At 40.1% G+C, this 24,785-nt stretch overlaps 3 protein-coding genes across 3 annotated transcripts; all 3 read left to right on the top strand.

Moving 5' to 3' along the window:
* The first annotated feature begins 519 nt into the window (after positions 1–519).
* Positions 520–4,440, top strand: LOC125374906 (innexin-11-like). The gene is made up of 2 exons (XM_048386659.1): positions 520–698; positions 2,970–4,440. The coding sequence occupies exon 2, from the start codon at positions 2,976–2,978 to the stop codon at positions 4,152–4,154; it is 1,179 nt and encodes a 392-aa protein (XP_048242616.1). The 5' UTR covers positions 520–698; positions 2,970–2,975; the 3' UTR covers positions 4,155–4,440.
* Positions 4,441–12,076: 7,636 nt separating this feature from the next.
* Positions 12,077–16,044, top strand: LOC124112921 (innexin unc-7-like). The gene is made up of 2 exons (XM_046473116.2): positions 12,077–12,246; positions 14,562–16,044. Exon 2 carries the CDS (start codon positions 14,568–14,570, stop codon positions 15,744–15,746), a length of 1,179 nt encoding a protein of 392 aa, XP_046329072.2. The 5' UTR covers positions 12,077–12,246; positions 14,562–14,567; the 3' UTR covers positions 15,747–16,044.
* A 4,537-nt stretch (positions 16,045–20,581) lies between these two features.
* On the top strand, positions 20,582–22,235 carry LOC124112920 (innexin unc-9-like). Its single transcript, XM_046473114.2, has one exon. It carries the CDS (start codon positions 20,614–20,616, stop codon positions 21,790–21,792), a length of 1,179 nt encoding a protein of 392 aa, XP_046329070.2. The 5' UTR covers positions 20,582–20,613; the 3' UTR covers positions 21,793–22,235.
* Positions 22,236–24,785: the final 2,550 nt, after the last annotated feature.

Below are 24,785 nucleotides of genomic sequence, written 5' to 3' on the forward strand. Positions count from 1 at the left end.
AACAGCCGAATGTTGCACAAACAAAATATCGAATTTGTCTTGGAGTGCATATTTCCATGTTTAGCTCACCCGACCTGTGCCTCTAACTATTGTACATTTAGTTCTGTAGTTGGATGCTACGGTAAACTGTTTGCGTTGTTAACCCAGGATAGGAGTCACCAGGACAGGTAACTTCGCATGCGTGACTACATATCCAAATTAAGAATTCGTTAATTTTGATCATACCTAAGTGAACATGTTTACATTGACTTGCATTTGCCTTTGTTTATGATAGGTTCCTCCGGTGGGGCAGGATACGCTCACCTTTTCCAGAACTCCAGGTGTCATCACTATTGATAGCGTTCAGGGACACTTGGTCTGAAAAGGGCAACGTATTATATATTCCCCAGTAACTAATCAAGACAGTACCCCACTTGTAATGAATAACGCCATAACATGGTCTGGTATAAAAACTAAATGACATAATTGGCTCAATTTGAAATAATGAGAGTTAATAGCAGAAACTTAGGGAACATAAAGGCCGCGGTCGGTCAACAATACAACCAGCCCGCAAGTATTGTATATGTCAGCACTGTTCTGTACTATCAACAGCTAGTGCAACCAGAGGTGGAAGCAACGCTTGTCGAACAGTAATCCCAAGGATATTTCCAGGGTTTCCAGGATCCCTTTCAAGTTTCCAGTCTCTGGTTCCCTTTGTTGTAAGTATTATATTTTATTTTGAGATTGTTTTAGATTATTTCAAATCAATTCGGTTTATGGAATTAAAGGTCATTGGTCCAAGTAGAAAGGTACATAGTTTTACAACAGACAGTGGGCACTAGAGGTACATGTATATGACATTTAAACCTTGAAATGGCGATGTTAAACAAGTGATTATGTTAATAATAATGCCATAACTTTTTCAGGTTAACTACAGCGGAGGTTCGACATGAATTGAATGTACACTTAGCAATATATCTTTTGGGTATATAATTTGCTATTATTTCATTATATTATGGACATTTTAATAGGACATTAAAGTTTATCTGCAATCAAATTAAAATTACAAAATGTGCAGATTCTGTCTTCATTTTGCCAACGACCTATATCTATTTGTAACCCCGTCCCACAAATTCTCCATTGAACAAAATATCATATGTTGTACAAGGTTTTCATATTTCGAGCTTATATTAATCGTTGACCCGTGAAGATGAGGGTTAGAATAGGTCTTAAGCAACCCTTGCTTGCCGTAAGAGCCGATTGACGGGATCCGGTGGTCAGGCTCGCTGACTTGGTAGTGCATGTCATCATATCCCAATTGCGTCTCAGATATGACACAACTAATTGGTGAACAATATTCACATACACTATACTTAGTGTAACGTTTTAAAATATATATCAATGACTGAGTGAAGATGTTAATTAATAAACGATTTGCGTTATGAAGGGAATCACAGATAAGAAACAGTATTCCACTGTTGGCAAATTCACAGGCTGAAAAGTTTCTGAATTCTAAGTGGGGTGGCACTTGGGTGGGTTTTTTCGAATACATGTTCATGATTAAGACCGGACGCTAAACTTCCTTTCATTGGAAATGTTTCCAAAGTGGATGCCAGACCACTGTTAACAACTTTGACTTTGTCACGAAGCACAAATTATCTCACTGAGCAGTGGGTCGACATCAACAAATCATCTCATGGGTTGGCATACAAATCTGTCCAAATATTAATTGAGATACTGCAGATTGAGCAGGATAATACTGCGATCACAATCCAGTTAGTTTGATGCCCCCCAAGAAGAAGTTTCGAAATCAGACCATGTCCATAAGAGGGAGACAACATCTCGCTGATCAGAAACCAGTTAACGATTATCATAATGCTGTTTCACATTTAGTTTTACTGTGAATACTGTAAATTGGAGATGTGATGGAAAAACGTATGTATTGTGTATTTTTGTATCGTTATGTGTCGGTCTCGTATAGTGTTTAAAAGGTGAGGTGAGGTGAAATGGGGTTTAACGTCGCGTCCAAGATTATTGCACGCATATAGCGACGTGCATGTACGTGTGTGTGTTTGTGTGGCTGCTTGAACTAGTCCGGACTGATTCCGATTTATAGTGCTATCTTACTGAGATACCATGCCGCAGTATAACATGAATACCCCACTCAGACACAGTATACTGACTCCGAGCCAACCAGTCCTTGTTTTAGCCCCTTAATGCCGAGAGCCAGACAGGGTAACAACAAGTACCATTTTAACGTCTTTTGGTATGACGCGGTCGGGGTCGAACCCCGGACCTTCCGCTCTCCGGTCGGACGCTCTACCACTAGACCACGGAGGCGGACTACAATGTTGAAGAAACAAGATGGTGTTAATCCCTTGTCCAGCTGCTGAACAAATAACAAGTCACTGTTTATGGTTCCCAACGGGATGTTAATGATAAAATGCTAGTTACAGATTGTCAATTGTTATTTTAATTATTCACAACAGCAAAATCAAAGGTGACGTTTTACACATTCAATATTTCAAGATATACAATGTTGTTATTGTTGTAGGATTAACAGAAATAGCAGAAACAGTATATGTACATTGACTTAATATTTATAGGACAATTGATATTCGCAAAAAAAATGCAATTACTTTTATCACTTACTTGCCCTTTGACATTACTTTAAATAGATTATATTTTGTAAGTGGTATGGTATGTTGGGAGTGACACTTGGCGCTTTGCTGCCTGAACTAGTCTGAACTAATGTATTATAGTGCAAGCCCTCTAAGATACCATGCCACAGTTTAACATATGTACCTCACACGGACACAGTATCACCCCTTAATGCAGAGTGCCAGGCAGAGTAATAACAATGCGATCTCATAACACATTTTGGTGTCATCGAACCACCAGCCCTCAGCTCTCTGGACAGACGCTCTATCCGCTACACCTATCTACACAATAACATGTTAATATATGAACTATGTGTTGAATGTTTACAGACAACAATGGCCGCTTTCCTGTCAATATTTAGACGTGGTTTGGATCAGGACATGGTGGACAATGTGAACGGATTCTGGTCGGTTCTCCTCTTGGCCCTCTGCTCGGCTGGGGCATTTCTAGTGCGATACATTACTGATCCTACAAGCTGCTGGTACCCTTCACAATTTGAGGCATCCCAGGTTTCATACTCCGACCATGCCTGCTTCCTCACGGACGTCTTTTCCCAACCTGACACAAGTGATGTCCCCAAACTAAGGCATGATCGTGTCCCTTCCTACCATCTCTGGATACCACTCATACTCTTCTTCCAAGCCCTCGCTTTCAAAGTACCAAACATCATCTGGAACAGTGGCAAGCACTTCCTCACTTTCAACATGGACGAAACTGTCGAGTCCATGAATTGTGTACAACTGACCAATGCTGAGAATCGACAGGCTATTTTCAGTGATGCAGCCCGAGTATTTGGAAGTCTACTGCGAAGAAATCGATTCTTTCTGGCGCTGTTGTACCTATTTGTGAAGATTCTCTCTTTTGTCAATCTCATAGCACAGGTTATGTTCCTCACGATATACTTCAGACAAAACCTGGCAATCAGGGTAGGATCCTATGCTGGTTTGGATATGGGCTCCATCGTAAAACCATTACTTGTGAAACAGGTATTTTGCGACATCGGTGTGTATATTATGGCAAATCTTCGAACATACACCGTTCAGTGCACTCTGCCAATCACCGAAATCTATGAGAAGATGTTCATATTCCTGTGGTACTGGGTCTTCCTCCTGGCTGTCCTCACAATCCTAAACCTTGTCCTGTGCGCAGGATTTCTCTTCATACCGTTCCTAAGAGATGGCAGGATAGCTGCCCACATCAACGCTGCCAAAGGATCTCGCCCTGACGAACCCAAAGTAACTCGTTTCATCAGAAGTTTCCTCGGAATCGATGGTGTGCTTGTCCTGTCCATGATATCCCGGAATTCCAGCGAGTTAGTTGCAGCAGATCTCACCCAACATTTGTACCAGGTGTTTCAGGAGAAGGAAGAAGATCTTCAGAATCAGCGACATCTCTGCACAGGAGAACCGGAATGTGGCATTGTCCGAGATGAAGCAACAGGAGCCGTGGCAGCTTTACCAATGAGCGATCTTCCCTCTGGCGCCGAAAAGTCGGAGAAGGCCCCGATTGTGTGACAACAGAACTGGTGTGCCATGCATTGAATGTATTTAATTATAATGTTGGGTTTTGAAATAACCTGGTGTTGAAAGGTTCGCTTGTCACGCCTAAGTCCTAGGTTGATTTCCTGCATGTGTATATTGTCTGAGGCCCAAAGCGGTGTCAAACTATATTCAATCGCTTAATTATTATTGTATTAAGAGTAATAACACTCACTGATTCTTTGAATGTCCGAAATGGACATCCAGTTTGTTGAATTCCGTAATGACAGCGCCTCTATTAAAATATTTTACATTGGCACTTAACATGAAAGTATTCCTGTGTTTTTTTCTCACAGCTCTGACGTTTGGTGATGTCAGAGACTCACTGAGATGTTTCCCCGTATTGATTGACATCAATGTCAATGGCATCGTCATTTTTCAACCTGAGCAACTACCCAAGCCGTTTGGGCATAATGACACACGTTGTACTATCGGATAGTCATTAGTTGGGTCTTACCACATGCAGCAGGTGCCGGCGACCTGCACTATTTGCTGTCCTATAATATGGTTTAGAGCGGTGGAGGAGCCTTGTGGTTACACCAAACACTCGGGTTTGATTCTTCATCATTTGTGGTGTTCCACAATGATATTGCTGGAATACTGTGAAAAGTGGCGCAGAAACGTACTCACCCTCTCTCACACATACACACAAACACACACGCACGCACGCACACGCACACTATGACCACTCGTGTCATTTCGGGACGAGTCGATTGGTCTCAGAAATAGCTGTCTAAATATAATCGAGTCTGAACCAGTCAGATTATTATCCACGCCGTTGGGATACGATGAGACGCTATCAAGTCACGTGACCACACGTTCCCATGAACATGCATCCGGGTTAGACCTGGACTTCAGTTACCCTTAAGTGCAGGGGACTTTGCTTCTGAAATTAAAGAGTCGACTGACGGGATCGGCATCCCAGTAACAACTGAGTTCCAAATCAATCTGCTAGAAGACCTCCTTCAGGAAAATACTATGGAAAAGTCAAATTGTGCCGTCCCCCGCCGTATTGCTGCGTGAATATTTCTAAAAGAGGTGAAAGACAATACTCACGTATGTCAGTAAACTGCCAGGCAAACGAAAGTACGTGCACACACTTGGAAATTGGATTTGGCAAAAAAGGTGTCTTGGCTGAAAACAGTCGCCAAAACACTGCAAACGTAAGGTCCACAACACAACTGTGATACCCGTATCAAATACATCACGATCACCTTTACTTGTTTGTTTCATTTTAGCCACCATCAAACATGGGTGTATCCTTTCTTTCGCCCGGCAGTTTATGTCGGAGTGATAACGAGTTTATGTCACCCGTGATTAAGAATGTCAGTGCAATTTGAGCTTAATTATCGATGTTTGATTGTCATTTTTTTTATCTCAATATAGTTATTTATATGCACTTTATGATAGTTTGCAGTTTTGAATACGTTCTGGTCGGTTATACACAACAAGGATAGTGAGATGATGTTTTCTTGCTACTGGATTGAGATTTTCCGATCGCAGCCAAAATCATCCGAATGCGGAGTTAATAAATAAGAACCTTATCTAATATGCGCGTAACACTTTCTCCACTTTCTCTGATTTGAACCTCGTTGTGATACCGTTGTTCTCATGATAAGTAAATTAACAAAAGATTTTGAATTTCGGATGGCTTTGGGAGAAATGAAGTTGTTTTTTGCAGTGACCGACATCCAAAATACAAAAGATCATTCGTACCATATATGCCAAGATGTTTCGCCTCATTCTCTTAGGTGCTCCGACGTTCGCCTATCGGATAAATGTTGTTTTATACCGGATGCAGTTGACAATGATCTAGCTACAACACGACAATCTGTATGTAATAATTAAAGACGCTGGTTGAAAGTAAGAACACCGATCATCTATGTCCTAGCGGTAGGCTGACACAAAATCCGCCAGGCCACATGTCAACCAGGTTCTTAAATCTTGGAGGGGATTCTTCGAACCTATTCCTGAGCCCTGTTCCAGAAAGTGATCGTAGAGCTAAGGCGATCGTAGCTCACATACTTTTAATATAGACTTACGACTGTCATAACACAACGATTGCCTAGTGGAACGGGTCCCTGTCCTTGAACCATTACATTACCTCGCATAACCACGAGCACTCGGCACGGGATTGCTTAGAATGATGACAAACAATTCTTGACAAACAAGGCCTTGTGAGCTTAGTGACAAAATACTCGAAAAAAGGTTGATTTTATCTTCTCACATGATTCAGTGCACGTCCATATATCCACCCGAATCAGTGCCCACCACTGGTTTTGTGATTGGAGTGACATGGACTTTCTTTCTCTTCATTGAAGACCCCATCAGATCAGTATAAGGTTTAAAAGTGGCAGAATTATGGATTTTGTGGACTTACAGGACTTACGTACAATTGTTTTACCATACTTCAACCCCCGGTTATTCAGTTATGAATTCATTCTACCAAATTAAAAATCAATTACTTTATACGTGCTTGACTGTGATTCTCTCGTCACAAGGGATACAAAACGGATGGTCCTCACCTTACATTCGTGTGTATATCTTGAATGGCCAATATGACATCGTCGTAAAATGACCTCTTCAAATCTGGACTGACAACCCAAGTAGGTGTAACCATAGTTGGCTTAATTTGATGTGATTTATTGATACCTACTTGGGCGTCCCACTTCTTTGGCATAAGATCCCTGATGTAACATCTCATCACAGGTTTATTCTCACTGTTTAGAATTAGAATTAGTGTCACAGATTTGTTGAGTGCTGCTTCAGCTTCAGCATCAGCCATTGTGTTGACTTTTATAACCACATGACTGGGCAACCAACAAAAGACAATGTCGTATTGACCAGTTGAAAGATCAACATAAAGTTCTAAAATGTTTAAAATATTTGGATGATTAGAAGAGACTTTTTTCAGTACCTGAAGACAAGATAGAGATTCAGAAAAGATGACAAATTGTTTATATGCAAACCTCTTTTGAATGTATATCAAAGGCTGTATGGATAGCATTGGCCTCAGCAGGGAAAATTGAGCTATTGTATGGTATTCTAGATGATAAATGTTTTGATCCAACGACAGTGGTGCATGCTTGGATCCATCAGTTAATGTTGAACGGTGTGTGTCGTATTTATTTCTTAATTGTAAATCTTCCTGTTGATATACTAGTTGGTTTGTGTCAGATATAATAAAACGGGTTAGAGAAACGTCTACTCCTGGCCTCACCAGCTGCCAGGGAGGAGTAGATAAGAGCTGGTATGGAGATATAATACCTAGAACTATATTTGCAGCAATAATGTGTGATTTGATCCGAATTCCAAGTGGTGAAAACAGTTTTGGTTTTCTCTGAAACAGTTCTTCATATAGGGGATGAAAAACGGAGTCATAGGCAGGATTAAAAGGATTGGAGTGTAATTTAGCGATATATTGAAGAGACAATTTAATACCACGTTGTTCAAAGAAGGTTCATCAGCCTCGACATAGATTCTGTCGACTGGAGAAGTTCTAAAAGAACCAAGGCATAGTCGTAGTCCTTGATGGTGGATTCAATCTAGCTGTAAGCTCCAGCATACACAATGGAGGCATTGTCCAATTTAGAGCAGATTAATGATCCCCTCCCAACTTTGAATTTGAGACGACTTTCAAAATATATAGGGCCTTCAGGCATTTAGTCTTTAAATATTTAATCTGTGGCAAAAACGTCAAATGGTGGTCGAAAAACAATCCAAAAAATGTGGCTTCTTTAATCCTTAAACCTTAATTGGAGTGTTATCTGGGTCTTTATGGGGGTTTATATTTCCGACAGAAATTTATGCAAATGGTCTTTGTCTGTGAAAACTTAAAGCCATTCTCTAGACACCATTTATGAATTTTATTAAGACACAACTGTAACTGTCTATCAATGGCACGCATATTTTTACCACAACATGAAATATTAAAATCATCCCCAAACAATGACCAATCGGTTGAGTCATTTAATACTTTAGATAAACTTTTTATTTTTATACTAAACAATTGACAGAAAATATACTGCCCTTTGGAACACACTAATGCTGACTATAATGATAAGACAGGGTCGATACAACACGAACTTGAAATTGTCTGTCTGTTAAAAACTGTGATACAAATTGAGGCAAGCGGCCTCTTAAACCAAAGTCATGTAAATCTTTTAAAATACCATGCTTCCAAGAGGTATCATAAGCTTTTACAAGACCGAAAAAGATCGATACAGCATGTTGTTTATTGACAAAAACATTTTTAGTAAATGATTCTAAACGAACCAAATGGTCAATTGTACCTCGTTTTTTACGAAAACCTCATTTGATATTACTGAGAAGATTGTATGGCATTTCTCCACGAAGAAGGAAAATGTCCTGTTGTCGAAATATCATCAAAAATATTCAGTGGTGTTACGAGACAAGATTCAGGCAAGTGTTTTAAGAGCTGATAATGGATATCATCAGCACCAGTTGCAGTATCATGAGCCTGTGCTAAAGCAGTGTGTAGCTCATGTAGTAAAAATACTTCGTTATAATCTTCGCCATTGTCATGTAAATCTTTTTTTTTAAAAAAACATGCTTCCAAGAGGTATCATAAGCTCTTACAAGCCCAGTTTGTTTGCAATATCTGATTTTTCAGTCAATAAATTATCGTCATTTTTTAACCTTTCTTTTTGATTTTTTGGATCACATTCCACACCTTTGACATAGACGTCGGTGATTTTATTTGGAAACATAATCCTTCCAAGTCTGACGTTTATTGTATTTTTAAGTTTGACGAGCCTTGGCATAATTATTTTTTACATTAATCAAATTATGAACAGTAGGATGGTCGAAAGTATTTCTCTGCCTTCTCCCTGTGCTTCCTAGTTTCTTTGCACTCGTCAGTAAACCATGGTTTCCGAATATGTGGGTTCACAGAGGACTTAGGAATAGTTTCATCAGAGAACAACTGAATTGGGTCAGGAACATCCATAAAAAGGTCTTGTTGCAATATGTCAATACATATGGTCTGAAATAATGGCCAATTTGCCTTAGACAATTTCCATCTTCTTGTAGGTGGATCATCAAAGGGGTTTATAGCTGTAAGTACTGTTGGAAAATGATCACTTCCACAAGTCATCATGGACTGGCCATTCAAATTCATTATATAAGTTAGAATCTGTGATTGACAGATCTAATACAATATAGGTACCAGTTGTAGGATGTAAATATGTGTTCGAGGCGTCGTTGAGTATGCATAATTTATTATTAGAGATAAAATCTTCAAGGATTTTCCCTTTATTGTTAGTATTGAAACTTCCTCATAGAGGCTTGTGTCCATTAAGATCACCCATGATGATACAGGGCTTAGGTAGCTGGTCAAATACATGCTGAAGATCTGACTGCTGAAAATTTGAGGATGGGGAAATATATAGGGAACAAAGTATGAAAGTTATTTGTAGAGTAAGACGGACAGCAACAGCCTGAAGATTGCAGTTGAGAGGAACATGACTGTGGATGATGCCCTTCCTCACCAAAATGGAAGCACCGCCAGGGGCTTTATCACCTGGGGTTGAAAAAGAATGATAAGAATTGTACTGACGCAATTCAAATTTATCAGTATGCTTAAGGTAGGTTTCTTGTATATGGTTTATAATCTTGTGCTAATAATTGAACTTCATCAAGGTTATTCCTGAGTTCTCTGCAATTCCACTGATTTTAGGAGATTGAGTCATGGTGGTTCGATGGGGGATCTCTCACGTGCACGTCTGAAAGGTGGACTCCTACTATTGCTCCAGGACGATGGGGTTACGTCCATATCTAGAGTATCAAAGGAGTTGTGGAGAAGAACCTCTGATGACGAGGATTTCATGGTAGTCTGTTTTCTGTTTAGTTTTTTTTTTTCTTTTCTTGTTAGAGTTATAACGGCAGATTCAATAATAACTGGTTCTACAGCCTCTGGCTCTTTATTAATAAGCTCTACACAAGCTTCATCAATCAAAGGTTCGGATAGGCTTATTGTTTGAGTGGAGGGCGTATTTGAAGTTACTACAGATAAAATGTTAACAGATTGCTGTGATGTAATCCATGTCAAATCTGTTTGGATAGAAATGGATGTTTTTTAGGATTTGTAGGAGCAGCAATAGCTACAACAGCAGAAAAAGTTCTGGTTAGGGAGTTTGTGGAAACTGTTTTTCAATCAGCTTCTTACCCTCGTAAAACGATATATTCTTGAGCTTCAGGATTTTTTACTGTTTTTGCCATTCAGGACATAACCTTGATAAAGCCAGATGTCCTTTGCAGTTTGCACATTTCATTTCTGCTGTGCAGTCGGTGTTGTCATGGCTGTCACCACAGCGCTGATAGCCTACACAGTGGTCGCAAGATTTAGATCCATGACCAAACTTTTGGCACTTAAAACATCGGAGTGGATTGGGGACATACACCTCCACTCCAATGTTGAGATAACCAGCTTTAATAGACTTAGGAAGGACCGAAATAGCAAAGGTAAGCCAATAAGTGTTTGACGGGATGATGTCACCGTCTCTCGATTTCATAGTAAAACGCTTAAATGCTGTCACCCTTTGAGTTGTCAGTTCATCAGTTATTTCTTGCTCTGACATGTCGGTCAGGCAACGAGCTCTGTCTCGAACAATGCCTCGACAAGAATACAAGGTTTTGTATGCGGACACTGCAACCTCAATATTTACGAATATAATTAAAGACAAAAGATTCAGAGATTGCTGTCTCCGTGAACACTCAACGAGAAGAGAGCCACTGAGAAGATGTGTAACGTTTTTCACTTCTCTGCAAATTCCTGGAACAGCTTTGGAAATGGCGAATGGATTCAACTTAAATGGTTGTTTGTCAGCTGCCTCGGTCACTATACACCAGGGTTACAGGGGTGATATACTCCAGCAAGTATGAAGCAAATAGCAATATTTAAATACAAAATTAAATGCCAGACTCGCTTGGCCGCTTGACAAGAAATTGGATACATACTGAATCACCAGAGTTGGCCCATGGGCCGCCGCCTTCTGGCATAAGAATCCAGGCAATCACGTTCAGTGCAATGTGTCTGCACTTTGGAAATTGGGGAATATATACGTAAATATGCACACGTTATCAATTTGCTCAAAGTAAGCATACTATGACAAAGAAAGGAGCCCAGCGAAATATTAATGCTACTGTTTTTACACAAAGGCTTAATGCAAAAGTTAAATATTCTAACACAAATTTCATTTTTTTAAAACATTGAGTTTGGTGGAAATAAAAATATAATATTGCAAAGCAATATTTCCTAAAGTGATAATTAAATGAAAAGTACCAGTGGTCAGGTGGATGAAAAACAAAACAGTTTTCCAAATATTATCATGATTATAGCATATTACACACATATACTCGTTTTTATTATACTCGAAGATTGTCCACCGACCACAACACTATTAAGTTTTCTATTTGCGAAATATATTAACAGACTCAGTGGAAATAAATCACGACAATCCTCACAATTTTAATGTTATTCCACATTTTCAAACATTTAGGATCGATAGTAAACTAATGTATAAAATAAAACCCGCCTTATAAGACCGTAACAATGTTAACATAGTGAGTGATTGCATGTGATAGTAAGTGTGAATTTTGCATGTTCTTTAACAATTGCCGTCTGGCAATGCAAAGTATACTCTCTTCCTCACCTTTTCCAGAACTCCAGGTGTCATCACTATTGATAGCGTTCAGGGACACTTGGTCTGAAAAGGGCAACGTATTATATATTCCCCAGTAACTAATCAAGACAGTACCCCACTTGTAATGAATAACGCCATAACATGGTCTGGTATAAAAACTAAATGACATAATTGGCTCAATTTGAAATAATGAGAGTTAATAGCAGAAACTTAGGGAACATAAAGGCCGCGGTCGGTCAACAATACAACCAGCCCGCAAGTATTGTATATGTCAGCACTGTTCTGTACTATCAACAGCTAGTGCAACCAGAGGTGGAAGCAACGCTTGTCGAACAGTAATCCCAAGGATATTTCCAGGGTTTCCAGGATCCCTTTAAAGTTTCCAGTCTCTGGTTCCCTTTGTTGTAAGTATTATATTTTATTTTGAGATTGTTTTAGATTATTTCAAATCAATTAGGTTTATGGAATTAAAGGTCATTGGTCCAAGTAGAAAGGTACATAGTTTTACAACAGACAGTGGGCACTAGAGGTACATGTATATGACATTTAAACCTTGAAATGGCGATGTTAAACAAGTGATTATGTTAATAATAATGCCATAACTTTTTCAGGTTAACTACAGCGGAGGTTCGACATGAATTGAATGTACACTTAGCAATACATCTTTTAGGTTCGACATGAATTGAATGTACACTTAGCAATACATCTTTTGGGTATATAATATGCTATTATTTAATTATATTATGGACATTTTAATAGGACATTAAAGTTTATCTGCAATCAAATTAAAATTACAAAATGTGCAGATTCTGTCTTCATTTTGCCAACGACCTATATCTATTTGTAACCCCGTCCCACAAATTCTCCATTGAACAAAATATCATATGTTGTACAAGGTTTTCATATTTCGAGCTTAGATTAATCGTTGACCCGTGAAGATGAGGGTTAGAATAGGTCTTAAGCAACCCTTGCTTGCCGTGAGAGCCGATTGACGGGATCCGGTGGTCAGGCTCGCTGACTTGGTAGTGCATGTCATCATATCCCAATTGCGTCTCAGATATGACACAACTAATTGGTGAACAATATTCACATACACTATACTGAGTGTAACGTTTTAAAATATATATCAATGACTGAGTGAAGATGTTAATTAATAAACGATTTGCGTTATGAAGGGAATCACAGATAAGAAACAGTATTCCACTGTTGGCAAATTCGCAGGCTGAAAAGTTTCTGAATTCTTAGTGGGGTGGCACTTGGGTGGTTTTTTTCGAATACATGTTCATGATTAAGACCGGACGCCAAACTTCCTTTCATTGGAAATGTTTCCAAAGTGGATGCCAGACCACTGTTAACAACTTTGACTTTGTCACGAAGCACAAATTATCTCACTGAGCAGTGGGTCGACATCAACAAATCATCTCATGGGTTGGCATACAAATCTGTCCAAATATTAATTGAGATACTGCAGATTGAGCAGGATAATACTGCGATCACAATCCAGTTAGTTTGATGCCCCCCAAGAAGAAGTTTCGAAATCAGACCATGTCCATAAGAGGGAGACAACATCTCGCTGATCAGAAACCAGTTAACGATTATCATAATGCTGTTTCACATTTAGTTTTACTGTGAATACTGTAAATTGGAGATGTGATGGAAAAACGTATGTATTGTGTATTTTTGTATCGTTATGTGTCGGTCTCGTATAGTGTTTAAAAGGTGAGTTGAGGTGAAATGGGGTTTAACGTCGCGTCCAAGATTATTGCACTCATATAGCGACGTGCATGTACGTGTGTGTGTTTGTGTGGCTGCTTGAACTAGTCCGGACTGATTCCGATTTATAGTGCTATCTTACTGAGATACTATGCCGCAGTATAACATGAATACCCCACTCAGACACAGTATACTGACTCCGAGCCAACCAGTCCTTGTTTTAGCCCCTTAATGCCGAGAGCCAGACAGGGTAACAACAAGTACCATTTTTAACGTCTTTTGGTATGACGCGGTCGGGGTCGAACCCCGGACCTTCCGCTCTCCGGTCGGACGCTCTACCACTAGACCACGGAGGCGGACTACAATGTTGAAGAAACAAGATGGTGTTAATCCCTTGTCCAGCTGCTGAACAAATAACAAGTCACTGTTTATGGTTCCCAACAGGATGTTAATGATAAAATGCTAGTTACAGATTGTCAATTGTTATTTTAATTATTCACAATAGCAAAATCAAAGGTGACGTTTTACACATTCAATAATTCAAGATATACAATGTTGTTATTGTTGTAGGATTAACAGAAATAGCAGAAACAGTATATGTACATTGACTTAATATTTATAGGACAATTGATATTCGCAAAAAAAATGCAATTACTTTTATCACTTACTTGCCCTTTGACATTACTTTAAATAGATTATATTTTGTAAGTGGTATGGTATGTTGGGAGTGACACTTGGCGCTTTGCTGCCTGAACTAGTCTGAACTAATGTATTATAGTGCAAGCCCTCTAAGATACCATGCCACAGTTTAACATATGTACCTCACACGGACACAGTATCACCCCTTAATGCAGAGTGCCAGGCAGAGTAATAACAATGCGATCTCATAACGCATTTTGGTGTCATCGAACCACCAGCCCTCAGCTCTCTGGACAGACGCTCTATCCGCTACACCTATCTACACAATAACATGTTAATATATGAACTATGTGTTGAATGTTTACAGACAACAATGGCCGCTTTCCTGTCAATATTTAGACGTGGTTTGGATCAGGACATGGTGGACAATGTGAACGGATTCTGGTCGGTTCTCCTCTTGGCCCTCTGCTCGGCTGGGGCATTTCTAGTGCGATACATTACTGATCCTACAAGCTGCTGGTACCCTTCACAATTTGAGGCATCACAGGTTTCATACTCCGACCATGCCTGCTTCCTCACGGACGTCTTTTCCCAACCTGCCACAAGTGATGTCCCCAAACTAAGGCATGATCGTGTCCCTTCCTACCATCTCTGGATACCACTCATACTCTTCTTCCAAGCCCTCGCTTTCAAAGTACCAAACATCATCTGGAACAGTGGCAAGCACTTCCTCACTTTCAACATGGACGAAACTGTCGAGTCCATGAAATGTGTACAACTGACCAATGCTGAGAATCGACAGGCTATTTTCAGTGATGCAGCCCGAGTATTTGGAAGTCTACTGAGAAGAAATCGATTCTTTCTGGCGCTGTTGTACCTATTTGTGAAGATTCTCTCATGTGTCAATCTCATAGCACAGTTTATGTTCCTCACGATATACTTCAGACAAAACCTGGCAATCAGGGTAGGATCCTATGCTGGTTTGGATATGGGCTCCATCGTAAAACCATTACTTGTGAAACAGGTATTTTGCGACATCGGTGTGTATATTATGGCAAATCTTCGAACATACACCGTTCAGTGCACTCTGCCAATCACCGAAATCTATGAGAAGATGTTCATATTCCTGTGGTACTGGGTCTTCCTCCTGGCTGTCCTCACAATCCTAAACCTTGTCCTGTGCGCAGGATTTCTCTTCATACCGTTCCTAAGAGATGGCAGGATAGCTGCCCACATCAACGCTGCCAAAGGATCTCGCCCTGACGAACCCAAAGTAACTCGTTTCATCAGAAGTTTCCTCGGAATCGATGGTGTGCTTGTCCTGTCCATGATATCCCGGAATTCCAGCGAGTTAGTTGCAGCAGATCTCACCCAACATTTGTACCAGGTGTTTCAGGAGAAGGAAGAAGATCTTCAGAATCAGCGACATCTCTGCACAGGAGAACCGGAATGTGGCATTGTCCGAGATGAAGCAACAGGAACCGTGGCAGCTTTACCAATGAGCGATCTACCCTCTGGCGCCGAAAAGTCGGAGAAGGCCCCGATTGTGTGACAACAGAACTGGTGTGCCATGCATTGAATGTATTTAATTATAATGTTGGGTTTTGAAATAATCTGGTGTTGAAAGGTTCGCTTGTCACGCCTAAGTCCGAGGTTGATTTCCTGCATGTGTATATTGTCTGAAGCCCAAAGCGGTGTTAAACTATATTCAATCGCTTAATTATTATTGTATTAAGAGTAATAACACTCACTGATTCTTTGAATGTCTGAAATGGACATCCAGTTTGTTGAATTCCGTAATGACAGCGCCTCTATTAAAATATTTGACATTGGCACTTAACATGAAAGTATTCCTGTGTTTTTTTCTCACAGCTCTGACGTTTGGTGATGTCAGAGACTCACTGAGATGTTTCCCCGTATTGATTGACATCAATGTCAATGGCATCGTCATTTTTCAACCTGAGCAACAACCCAAGCCGTTTGGGCATGATGACACACGTTGTACTATTGGATAGTCATTAGTTGGGTCTTACCACATGCAGCAGGTGCCGGCGACCGGCACTATTTCCTGTCCTATAATATGGTTTAGAGTGGTTGAGGAGCCTAGTGGTTACACCAAACACCCGGGTTTCTTCATCATTTGTGGTGTTCCACAATGATATTGCTGGAATACTGTGAAAAGTGGCGCAGAAACGTACTCACCCTCTCTCACACATACACACAAACAAACACACACGCACGCACGCACGCACGCACGCACGCACGCACGCACGCACGCACGCACGCACACGTACACACTATGACCACTCGTGTCATTTCGGGACGAGTTGATTGGTCTCAGAAATAGCTGTCTAAATATAATCGAGTCTGAAACAGTCAGATTATTATCCACGCCGTTGGGATACGATGAGACGCTATCAAGTCACGTGACCACACGATCCCATGAACATGCATTCGGGTTAGACCTGGACTTCAGTTACCCTTAAGTGCAGGGGACTTTGCTTCTCAAATTAAAGAGTCGACTGACAACGAAAGTAAGTGCACACACTTGGAAATTGGATTTGGCAAAAAAGGTGTCTTGGCTGAAAACAGTCGCCAAAACACTGCAAACGTAAGGTCCACAATACAACTGTGACACCTGTATCCAATACATCACGATCACCTTTTCTTGTTTGTTTCATTTTAGCCACCATCAGACATGAGTGTATCCTTTCTTTTGCCCGGCAGTTTATGTCGGAGTGATAACGAGTCACTCGTGATTAAGAATGTCAGTGCAATTTGAGCTTGATGATCGATGTTTGATTTTTATTTTCTTTATCTCAATATAGTTATTTATATGCACTTTATGATATTTTGCAGTTTTGAATACGTTCTGGTCGGTTATACACAACACGGATAGTGAGATGATGTTTTCTTGCTACTGGGTTGAGATTTTACGAGTTAAAAAATAAGAACCTTATCTAATATGCGCGTAACACTTTCTCCAACAGTCTGATTTGAACCTCGTTGTTATACCGTTGTTCTCATGATAAGTAAATTAACAAAAGATTTTGAATTTCGGATTTGTAATTTTTTTATTTTTTTTGCAGTGACTGACATCCAAAATACTCAGATCATTCGTACCATATATGCCAAGATTTTTCGCCTCATTCTCTTAGGTGCTCCGACATTCGCCTATCGGATGAATGTTGTTTTAAACCGGATGCAGTTGACAATGATCTAGCTACAACACGACAGTCTGTATGTGATAATTATAGACGCTGGTTGAAAGTATGAACACCGATCTACGTCCTGGCGGAACGCTGCCACATAATCAGCCAGGCCACATGATGTCAACCAGGTTCTCAAATCTTGCAGGGGATTCTTCGAACGTATCCTGAGCCCTGTTCCAGAGAGTGTTCGTAGAGCTATGTCGATCGTAACTCACATACTTTTAATATAGACTTACGTAACGCTACGATTGCCTTGTGGAACCGGTCGCTGTCCTTGAACCATTACATTACCTTGCATAACCACAAAAACTGGGCATGGGATTCTTCAGAATGATGACAAACAATTTTTGACAAACAAGGTCTTGTGAGCTTAGTGACAAAATATTTGAAAAAAGTTGATTTTATCTTCTAACATGATTCAGTGCACGTCGATAAATCCCCCGAATCAGAGCCCAGCACTGGTTTTGTGATTGGAGTGACATGGACTTTTTTCTCTTCATTGAAGACCCCATTAGATCAGTATAATGTTTAAAAGTGGCAGAATTATGGATTTAATATATACTCTTCAAAAAACGTAGGGGCTCATGAAATGTAAATGTTAATCCTGACAACAAAGGTAAACGTTGACGACACACATCCTATGCTTGAACGTTTATGTCCATAAAACATGACAGCAAAACACACCGACAGTCTGCACGTGCCACACTTGCGTGGGATTGCCATTCCTCGTTTTCTCACTTTCAAGGAAGGTCGATTAATCTCTGTGGACCATTGTTTCTGTCAACTTCTATATTCTGCTTATCATACACTTGTGATTTTCTTGATTTCATGTATTCTGTGTGTATGAACTAGCGATGCAAACTACTGATCCAAAAACTTTCCCATCTTACCCTAATCGTCCTTTAAGATCGTTGGCAGTCATAATACCATATACTGTCATACTTCACTGCCGGTTTGTTCGACAAAGTCTTGTTTGTTAAAGTTAGTTTACCACAAGAATTTGATTTCGAGATATGTTAGCCTCATTGTGTGATATTAATCATGTTCAGTGAGTGAGTGAGTTAATATATAAAGTCACATTGGCACTATTTCAGCCATATCATAAAAACCTGTCGTCGAAGGACAGTACAACATCTAGCAATTTATCACAGATTATAATTGTAAAACTAGTTTTAGAACAATAAAGTCATCAGATTATAACAGAAGACACATTATAAAAACGGGCTGTAGATCGCCAGAAACCAAAGTTAGGCCACCATACAAGGCACCATGGGGACTTACGCTACCTACATGGTACCCCAGCAGGATTAATACCTTCCCTCTGCCTACTGGCGGTGATCAGAAAGATTAGCCAAACAGTTAAAATCAACAAAAATACTATGATTAAAATCACAGAGAAATGAAAAGATACTGTGAATGATACTCTTATCCCTTGTAATGGAAAAATCAATACAGTCAAGCAGTACGTGTCTCATCACAAGGGATACAAAACGGAGGATCCTCACCTTTTAAGAGACATTCGTGTGCATATCTTGAATGGCCAATACGTAAAATGGTGTAACCATAGTTGGCTTAATTTGATGTAATTTATTGATACCTACTTCGGTGTCCCACTTCTTTGGCATAAGATCACCTGATCACAGGTTTATAATCACTGTATGGAATTAGAAGTGGTGTCGCAGATTTGTTGAGTGCTGCTTGAGCTTCAGCATCAGCCATTTGGCAACCAACAAAAGACGATGTTGTATTGGCCAGTTGAAAGACCAACATAAAGTTCTAAAATGTTAAAAATATTTGGATGATTAGAAGAGACTTTTTTTAGTGACTGAAGACAAGATAGAGAATCAGAAAAGATGACAAATTATTTATATGCAGAGCTTTTTTGAATGTATATCAAAGGCTGTAAGGATAGCATTGGCCTCAGCAATGAAAATTTAGCTATTGTCTGGCATTCTAGATGATAAATGTTTTGATCCAGCGACAGTGGTGCATGCTGCTTTGTCACTGTCCTTGGATCCATCAGTAAATATTGAACGGTGTGTGTTATATTTATCTCTTAATTGTAAACATTCCTGTTGATATACTAGTTGGTTTGTGTCAGATATAAAACGGGTTAGAGAAACGTCTACTTCTGGCCTCACCAGCTGCCAGGGAGGAGTAGATAAGAGCTGGTATGGAGATATAATATCTAGATCTATATTTTCAGCAATAATGTGACATTTGATCCGAATGCCAAGTGGTGGAAACAGTTTTGGTTTTCTCACTGAGCAGTGGGTCGACACCAACAAATCATCTCATGGGTTGGCACACAAATCTGTACAAATATTCATTGAGATACTGCAGATTGAGCAGGATAATCCAATTAGTTTGATGCCCCCCGAGAAGAAGTTTCGAAATCAGACCATGTCCATGAGAAGGAGACAACATCTCGCTGATCAAAAGCCAGTTACCGATTATGACAATGCTGTTTCACATTTAGTTTTACTGTGAATACTGTAAATTGGAGATTGGAGTATGTATTGTGTATTTTTGTGTCGTTATGCGTCGGTCCCGTACATTGTTTGAAGAAACACGATGGTGTTTATCCCTTGGCCAGCTGCTGGACAAATAACAAGTCACTGTTTATGGCACCCAAAAGGATGTTAATAATAAAATGCTAGTTACAGATTGTTAATTGTCATTTTAATTACTGACAACAGCAAAATCAAAGGTGACGCTTTACACATTCAGAAATTCAAGATATTCAATATTGTTATTTTTGTAGGGTTAACAGAAATAGCAGAAACAGTATATGTACATTGACTTAATATTTATAGGATAATTGATATTCGCAAAAAATTGCAATCATTTTTTCACTTACTTGCTCTTTGACATTACTTTAAATAGTTTATATTATGTAACTATGATATGGTATGTTGGGAGTGACACTTGGCGCTTTGCTGCCTGAACTAGTCTGAACTAATGTATTATAGTGCAAGCCCTCTAAGATACCATGCTAGAGTTAAACATGTGTACCTCACACAGACACAGTATTACCCCTTAATGCCGAGCGCCTGGCAGAGTAAAAACAAATACGATCTCATAACGCATTTTGGTATGATCGAACCACCAGCCCTCAGCTCTCTGGGCAGACGCTCTATCCGCTACACCTATCTACACAATAACAGTTTAATATATGCACTATGTGTTGTATGTTTACAGACAACAATGGCCGCTTTCCTGTCAATATTTAGACGTGGTTTGGATCAGGACATGGTGGACAATGTGAACGGATTCTGGTCGGTTCTCCTCTTGGCCCTCTGCTCGGCTGGGGCATTTCTAGTGCGATACATTACTGATCCTACAAGCTGCTGGTACCCTGCACATTTAACTGCATCCCACGTTTCATACTCCGACCATGCCTGCTTCCTCACGGACGTCTTTTACCAACCTTACACAAGTTATGTCCCCAAATCAAGTCATGAACGTGTCCCCTCCTACCATCTCTGGATACCACTCATACTCTTCTTCCAAGCCCTTGCTTTCAAAGTACCAAACATCATCTGGAACAGTGGCAAGAACTTCCTCACTTTCAACATGGACGAAACTGTCGAGTCCATGAAATGTGTACAACTGACCAATGCTGAGAATCGCCAGGCCATTTTCAGTGATGCAGCCCGAGTATTTGGAAGTCTACTGAGAAGAAATCGATTCTTTCTGGCGCTGTTGTACCTATTTGTGAAGATTCTCTCATGTGTCAATCTCATAGCACAGTTTATGTTCCTCACGATATACTTCAGACAATACCTGGCAATCAGGGTAGGATCCTATGCTGGTTTGGATATGGGCTCCATCGTAAAACCATTACTTGTGAAACATGTTTTCTGCGACATCGATGTGTATATGTTGAAAAATCTTCGAAAATTCACTGTTCAGTGCATTCTGCCAATCACCGAAATCTATGAGAAGATGTTCATATTCCTGTGGTACTGGGTCTTCCTCCTGGCTGTCATCACAATCCTAAACCTTGTCCTGTGGGCAGGATTTCTCTTCATACCGTTCCTAAGAGATGGCAGGATAGCTGCCCACATCAACGCTGCCAAAGGATCTCGCCCTGACGAACCCAATGTAACTCGTTTCATCAGAAGTTTCCTCGGAATCGATGGTGTACTTGTCTTGGCAATGATATCCCGGAATTCCAGCGAGTTAGTTGCAGCAGATCTCACCCAACATTTGTACCAGGTGTTTCAGGAGAAGGAAGAAGATCTTCAGAATCAGCGACATCTCTGCACAGGAGAACCGGAATGTGGGATTGTCCGAAATGAAGCAACAGGAACCGTGGCAGCTTTACCAATGAGCGAGCTACCCTCTGGTCCTGAAAACTCGGAGAAGGCCCCGATTGTGTGACAACATAACTGGTGTGCCATGCACTGAATGTATTTAATTATAATGTTGGGTCTTGAGATAACCTGGTGTTGAAGGATTCGCTTGTCACGCCTAAGTCCCGGGTTGATTTCCTGCATGTGTATATTGTCTGAAGCCCAAAGCGGTGTTAAACTATATTCAATCGCTTAATTATTATTGTATTAAGAGTAATAACACTCACTGATTCTTTGAATGAGTGAGTGAGTGAATATGGTTTTACGCCGCTTTTAGCAATATTCCAGCAATATCACGGCGGGGGACACCAGAAATGGGCTTCACACATTTTACCCATGTCGGGAATCGAACCAGGGTCTTCGGCGTGACGAGCGAACGGATTCTTTGAATGTCTCAAGTGGACATCCAGTATGTTGCATTCCGTAATGACAGCGCCTCTATTAAAATATTTTACATTGGCACTTAACATGAAAGTATTCCTGTGTTTTTTCAGTCATCTTTGACGTTTGGTGATGTCAGAGACTCACTGAGATAATGTTTCCCCGTATTGAATGACATCAATGTCAATGGCATCGTCATTTATCAACCTGAGCAACTACCCAAGCCGTTTGGGCATGATGACACACGTTGTACTATCGGATAGTCATTATTTGTTTCTTACCACATGCAGCAGGTGCCGTCGACCTACAATATCAGCTGTCCTATAATATAGTTTAGAGTGGTGGAGCAGCCTAGCGGTTAAGGTGTTCCCTCATCACACCAAACACCCGGGTTTGATTCTTCATCATCTGTTGTGTTCGACAATGATATTGCCGGAATACTGTGAAAAGTGGCACAGAAACGTACACACCCTCTCTCACACATACACACAAACACGCACTCACGCACACATACACACTATGACCACTCGTGTCTTTTGGGGACGTGTCGATTGGTCTCAGCAATAGTTGTCTAAATATAATCGAGTCTGAACCAGTCAGATTATTATCCACGCCGTTGGGATACGATGAGGCGCTATCAAGTCACGTGACCATAGGATCCCATGAACATGCATCTGGGTTAGACCTGGTCTTCAGTTACCCTTAAGTGCAAGGGACCCTGCTTCTCAAAAGAGTCGACTGACGGGATTGGCATCCCAGGAACAACTGAGTTCCAAATCATTCTGCTAGAAAACCTCCTTCAGGAAAATACTATGGGATAAGCCAAATTGTGGCGTCCCCCGCCGTAATGTTGCGTGAACAGAGGTGAAAGACAGTACTCACGTATGTCAGTAAAATGCCAGGAAAACGAAAGTAAGTGCACACACTTGGAAATTGGATTTGGCAAAAAAGGTGTCTTGGCTGAAAACAGTTGCCAAAACACTGCAAACGTAAGGTCCACAACACTACTGTGATACCCGTATCAAATACATCGCGATCACCTTTACTTGTTTGTTTCATTTTAGCCACCATCAAACAAGGGTGTATGCTTTCTTTTGCCCGGCAGTTTATGTCGGAGTGATAACGAGTCACCCGTGATTAAGAATGTCAGTGCAATTTGAGCTTAATTATCGATGTTTGATTTTGATTTTCTTTATCTCAATATAGTTATTTATATGCACTTTATGATAGTTTGCAGTTTTGAATACGTTCTGGTCGGTTATACACAACAAGGATAGTGAGGGGATGTTTTCTGCCTACTGGGTTGAGATTTTACGATCGCAGCCAAAATCATCCGAATGCGGAGTTAATAAATAAGAACCTTATCTAATATGCGCGTAACACTTTCTCCACTTTCTCTGATTTGAACCTCGTTGTGATACCGTTGTTCTCATGATAAGTAAATTAACAAAAGATTTTGAATTTCGGATGGCTTTGCGAGAAATGAAGATTTTTTTTGCAGTGACTGACATCCAAAATACTCAGATCATTCGTACCATATATGCCAAGATTTTTCGCCTCATTCTCTTAGGTCCTCCGACGTTCGCCTATCGGATAAATGTTGTTTTATACCGGATGCAGTTGACGATGATCTAGCTACAACACGGCAGTCTGTATATGATAGTTATAGACGCTGGTTGAAAGTATGAACACCGATCATCTATGTCCTAGTGGTAGGCTGCCACATAATCAGGCAGGCCATATAATGTCAACCAGGTTCTCAAAACTTGGAGGGGGTTCTTCGAACCTATCCTGAGCTCTGTTCCAGAAAGTGTTCGTAGACCTACGGCGATCGTAGCTCACATACTTTTAATATAGACTTACGACTGTCATAACGCTACGATTGCCTTGTGGAACGGGTCGCTGTCCTTGAACCATTACATTACCTTGCATAACCACAAGCACTCGGCACGGGATTCTTCAGAATGATGACAAACAATTCTTGACAAACAAGGTCTTGTGAGCTTAGTGACAAAATATTTGAAAAAAAGGTTGATTTTATCTTCTCACATGATTCAGTGCACGTCCATATATCCACCCGAATCAGTGCCCAGCACTGGTTTTGTGATTGGAGTGACATGGACTTTCTTTCTCTTCATTGAAGACCCCATCAGATCAGTATAATGTTAAAAAGTGGCAGAATTATGGAGTTTATGGACTTACAGGACTTACGTACAATTGTTTTACCATACTTCAAGCCCCTGTTATTCAGTTATGAATTCATTCTACCAAATTAAAAATCAATTACTTTATACTATATATATTATGATAAAAATGTATCTATTAATTCTATTTTTTAGAAAACTGATGATTAAATGAGCACGTATTTGACTAAAAATATCCTTGATGGATGAAACTTTGAGATACTTATCCCTTGTAATGAAAAAATAAATAGTCAAGCAGTACGTGTAACAATATACTCCTGATTTGCACTAACCATGACTTTTGTTTAGTTGTGCACTTTCAAATCAAATCACATATGTGCACGCCCAATCGTCAGATTTACGTCCCATGCACTTGCCTTTTGTGATTACCATGTTGAGATTCCAAATGCCAATATAAACAACATATTAATGAACATTGAAGCGAAAATAATTGTGA

The sequence above is a fragment of the Haliotis rufescens genome, unplaced genomic scaffold (assembly GCF_023055435.1).
Source record: "Haliotis rufescens isolate VD_foot unplaced genomic scaffold, xgHalRufe1.0.p SCAF_6, whole genome shotgun sequence".
Lineage (NCBI taxonomy): Eukaryota > Metazoa > Mollusca > Gastropoda > Lepetellida > Haliotidae > Haliotis > Haliotis rufescens.

What these genes read in the sequence shown, in the direction of transcription:
- LOC125374906 (XM_048386659.1), top strand. Translation starts at nt 2,976, where the DNA reads ATGGCCGCTTTCCTGTCAATATTTAGACGTGGTTTGGATCAGGACATG.
- LOC124112921 (XM_046473116.2), top strand. Translation starts at nt 14,568, where the DNA reads ATGGCCGCTTTCCTGTCAATATTTAGACGTGGTTTGGATCAGGACATG.
- LOC124112920 (XM_046473114.2), top strand. Translation starts at nt 20,614, where the DNA reads ATGGCCGCTTTCCTGTCAATATTTAGACGTGGTTTGGATCAGGACATG.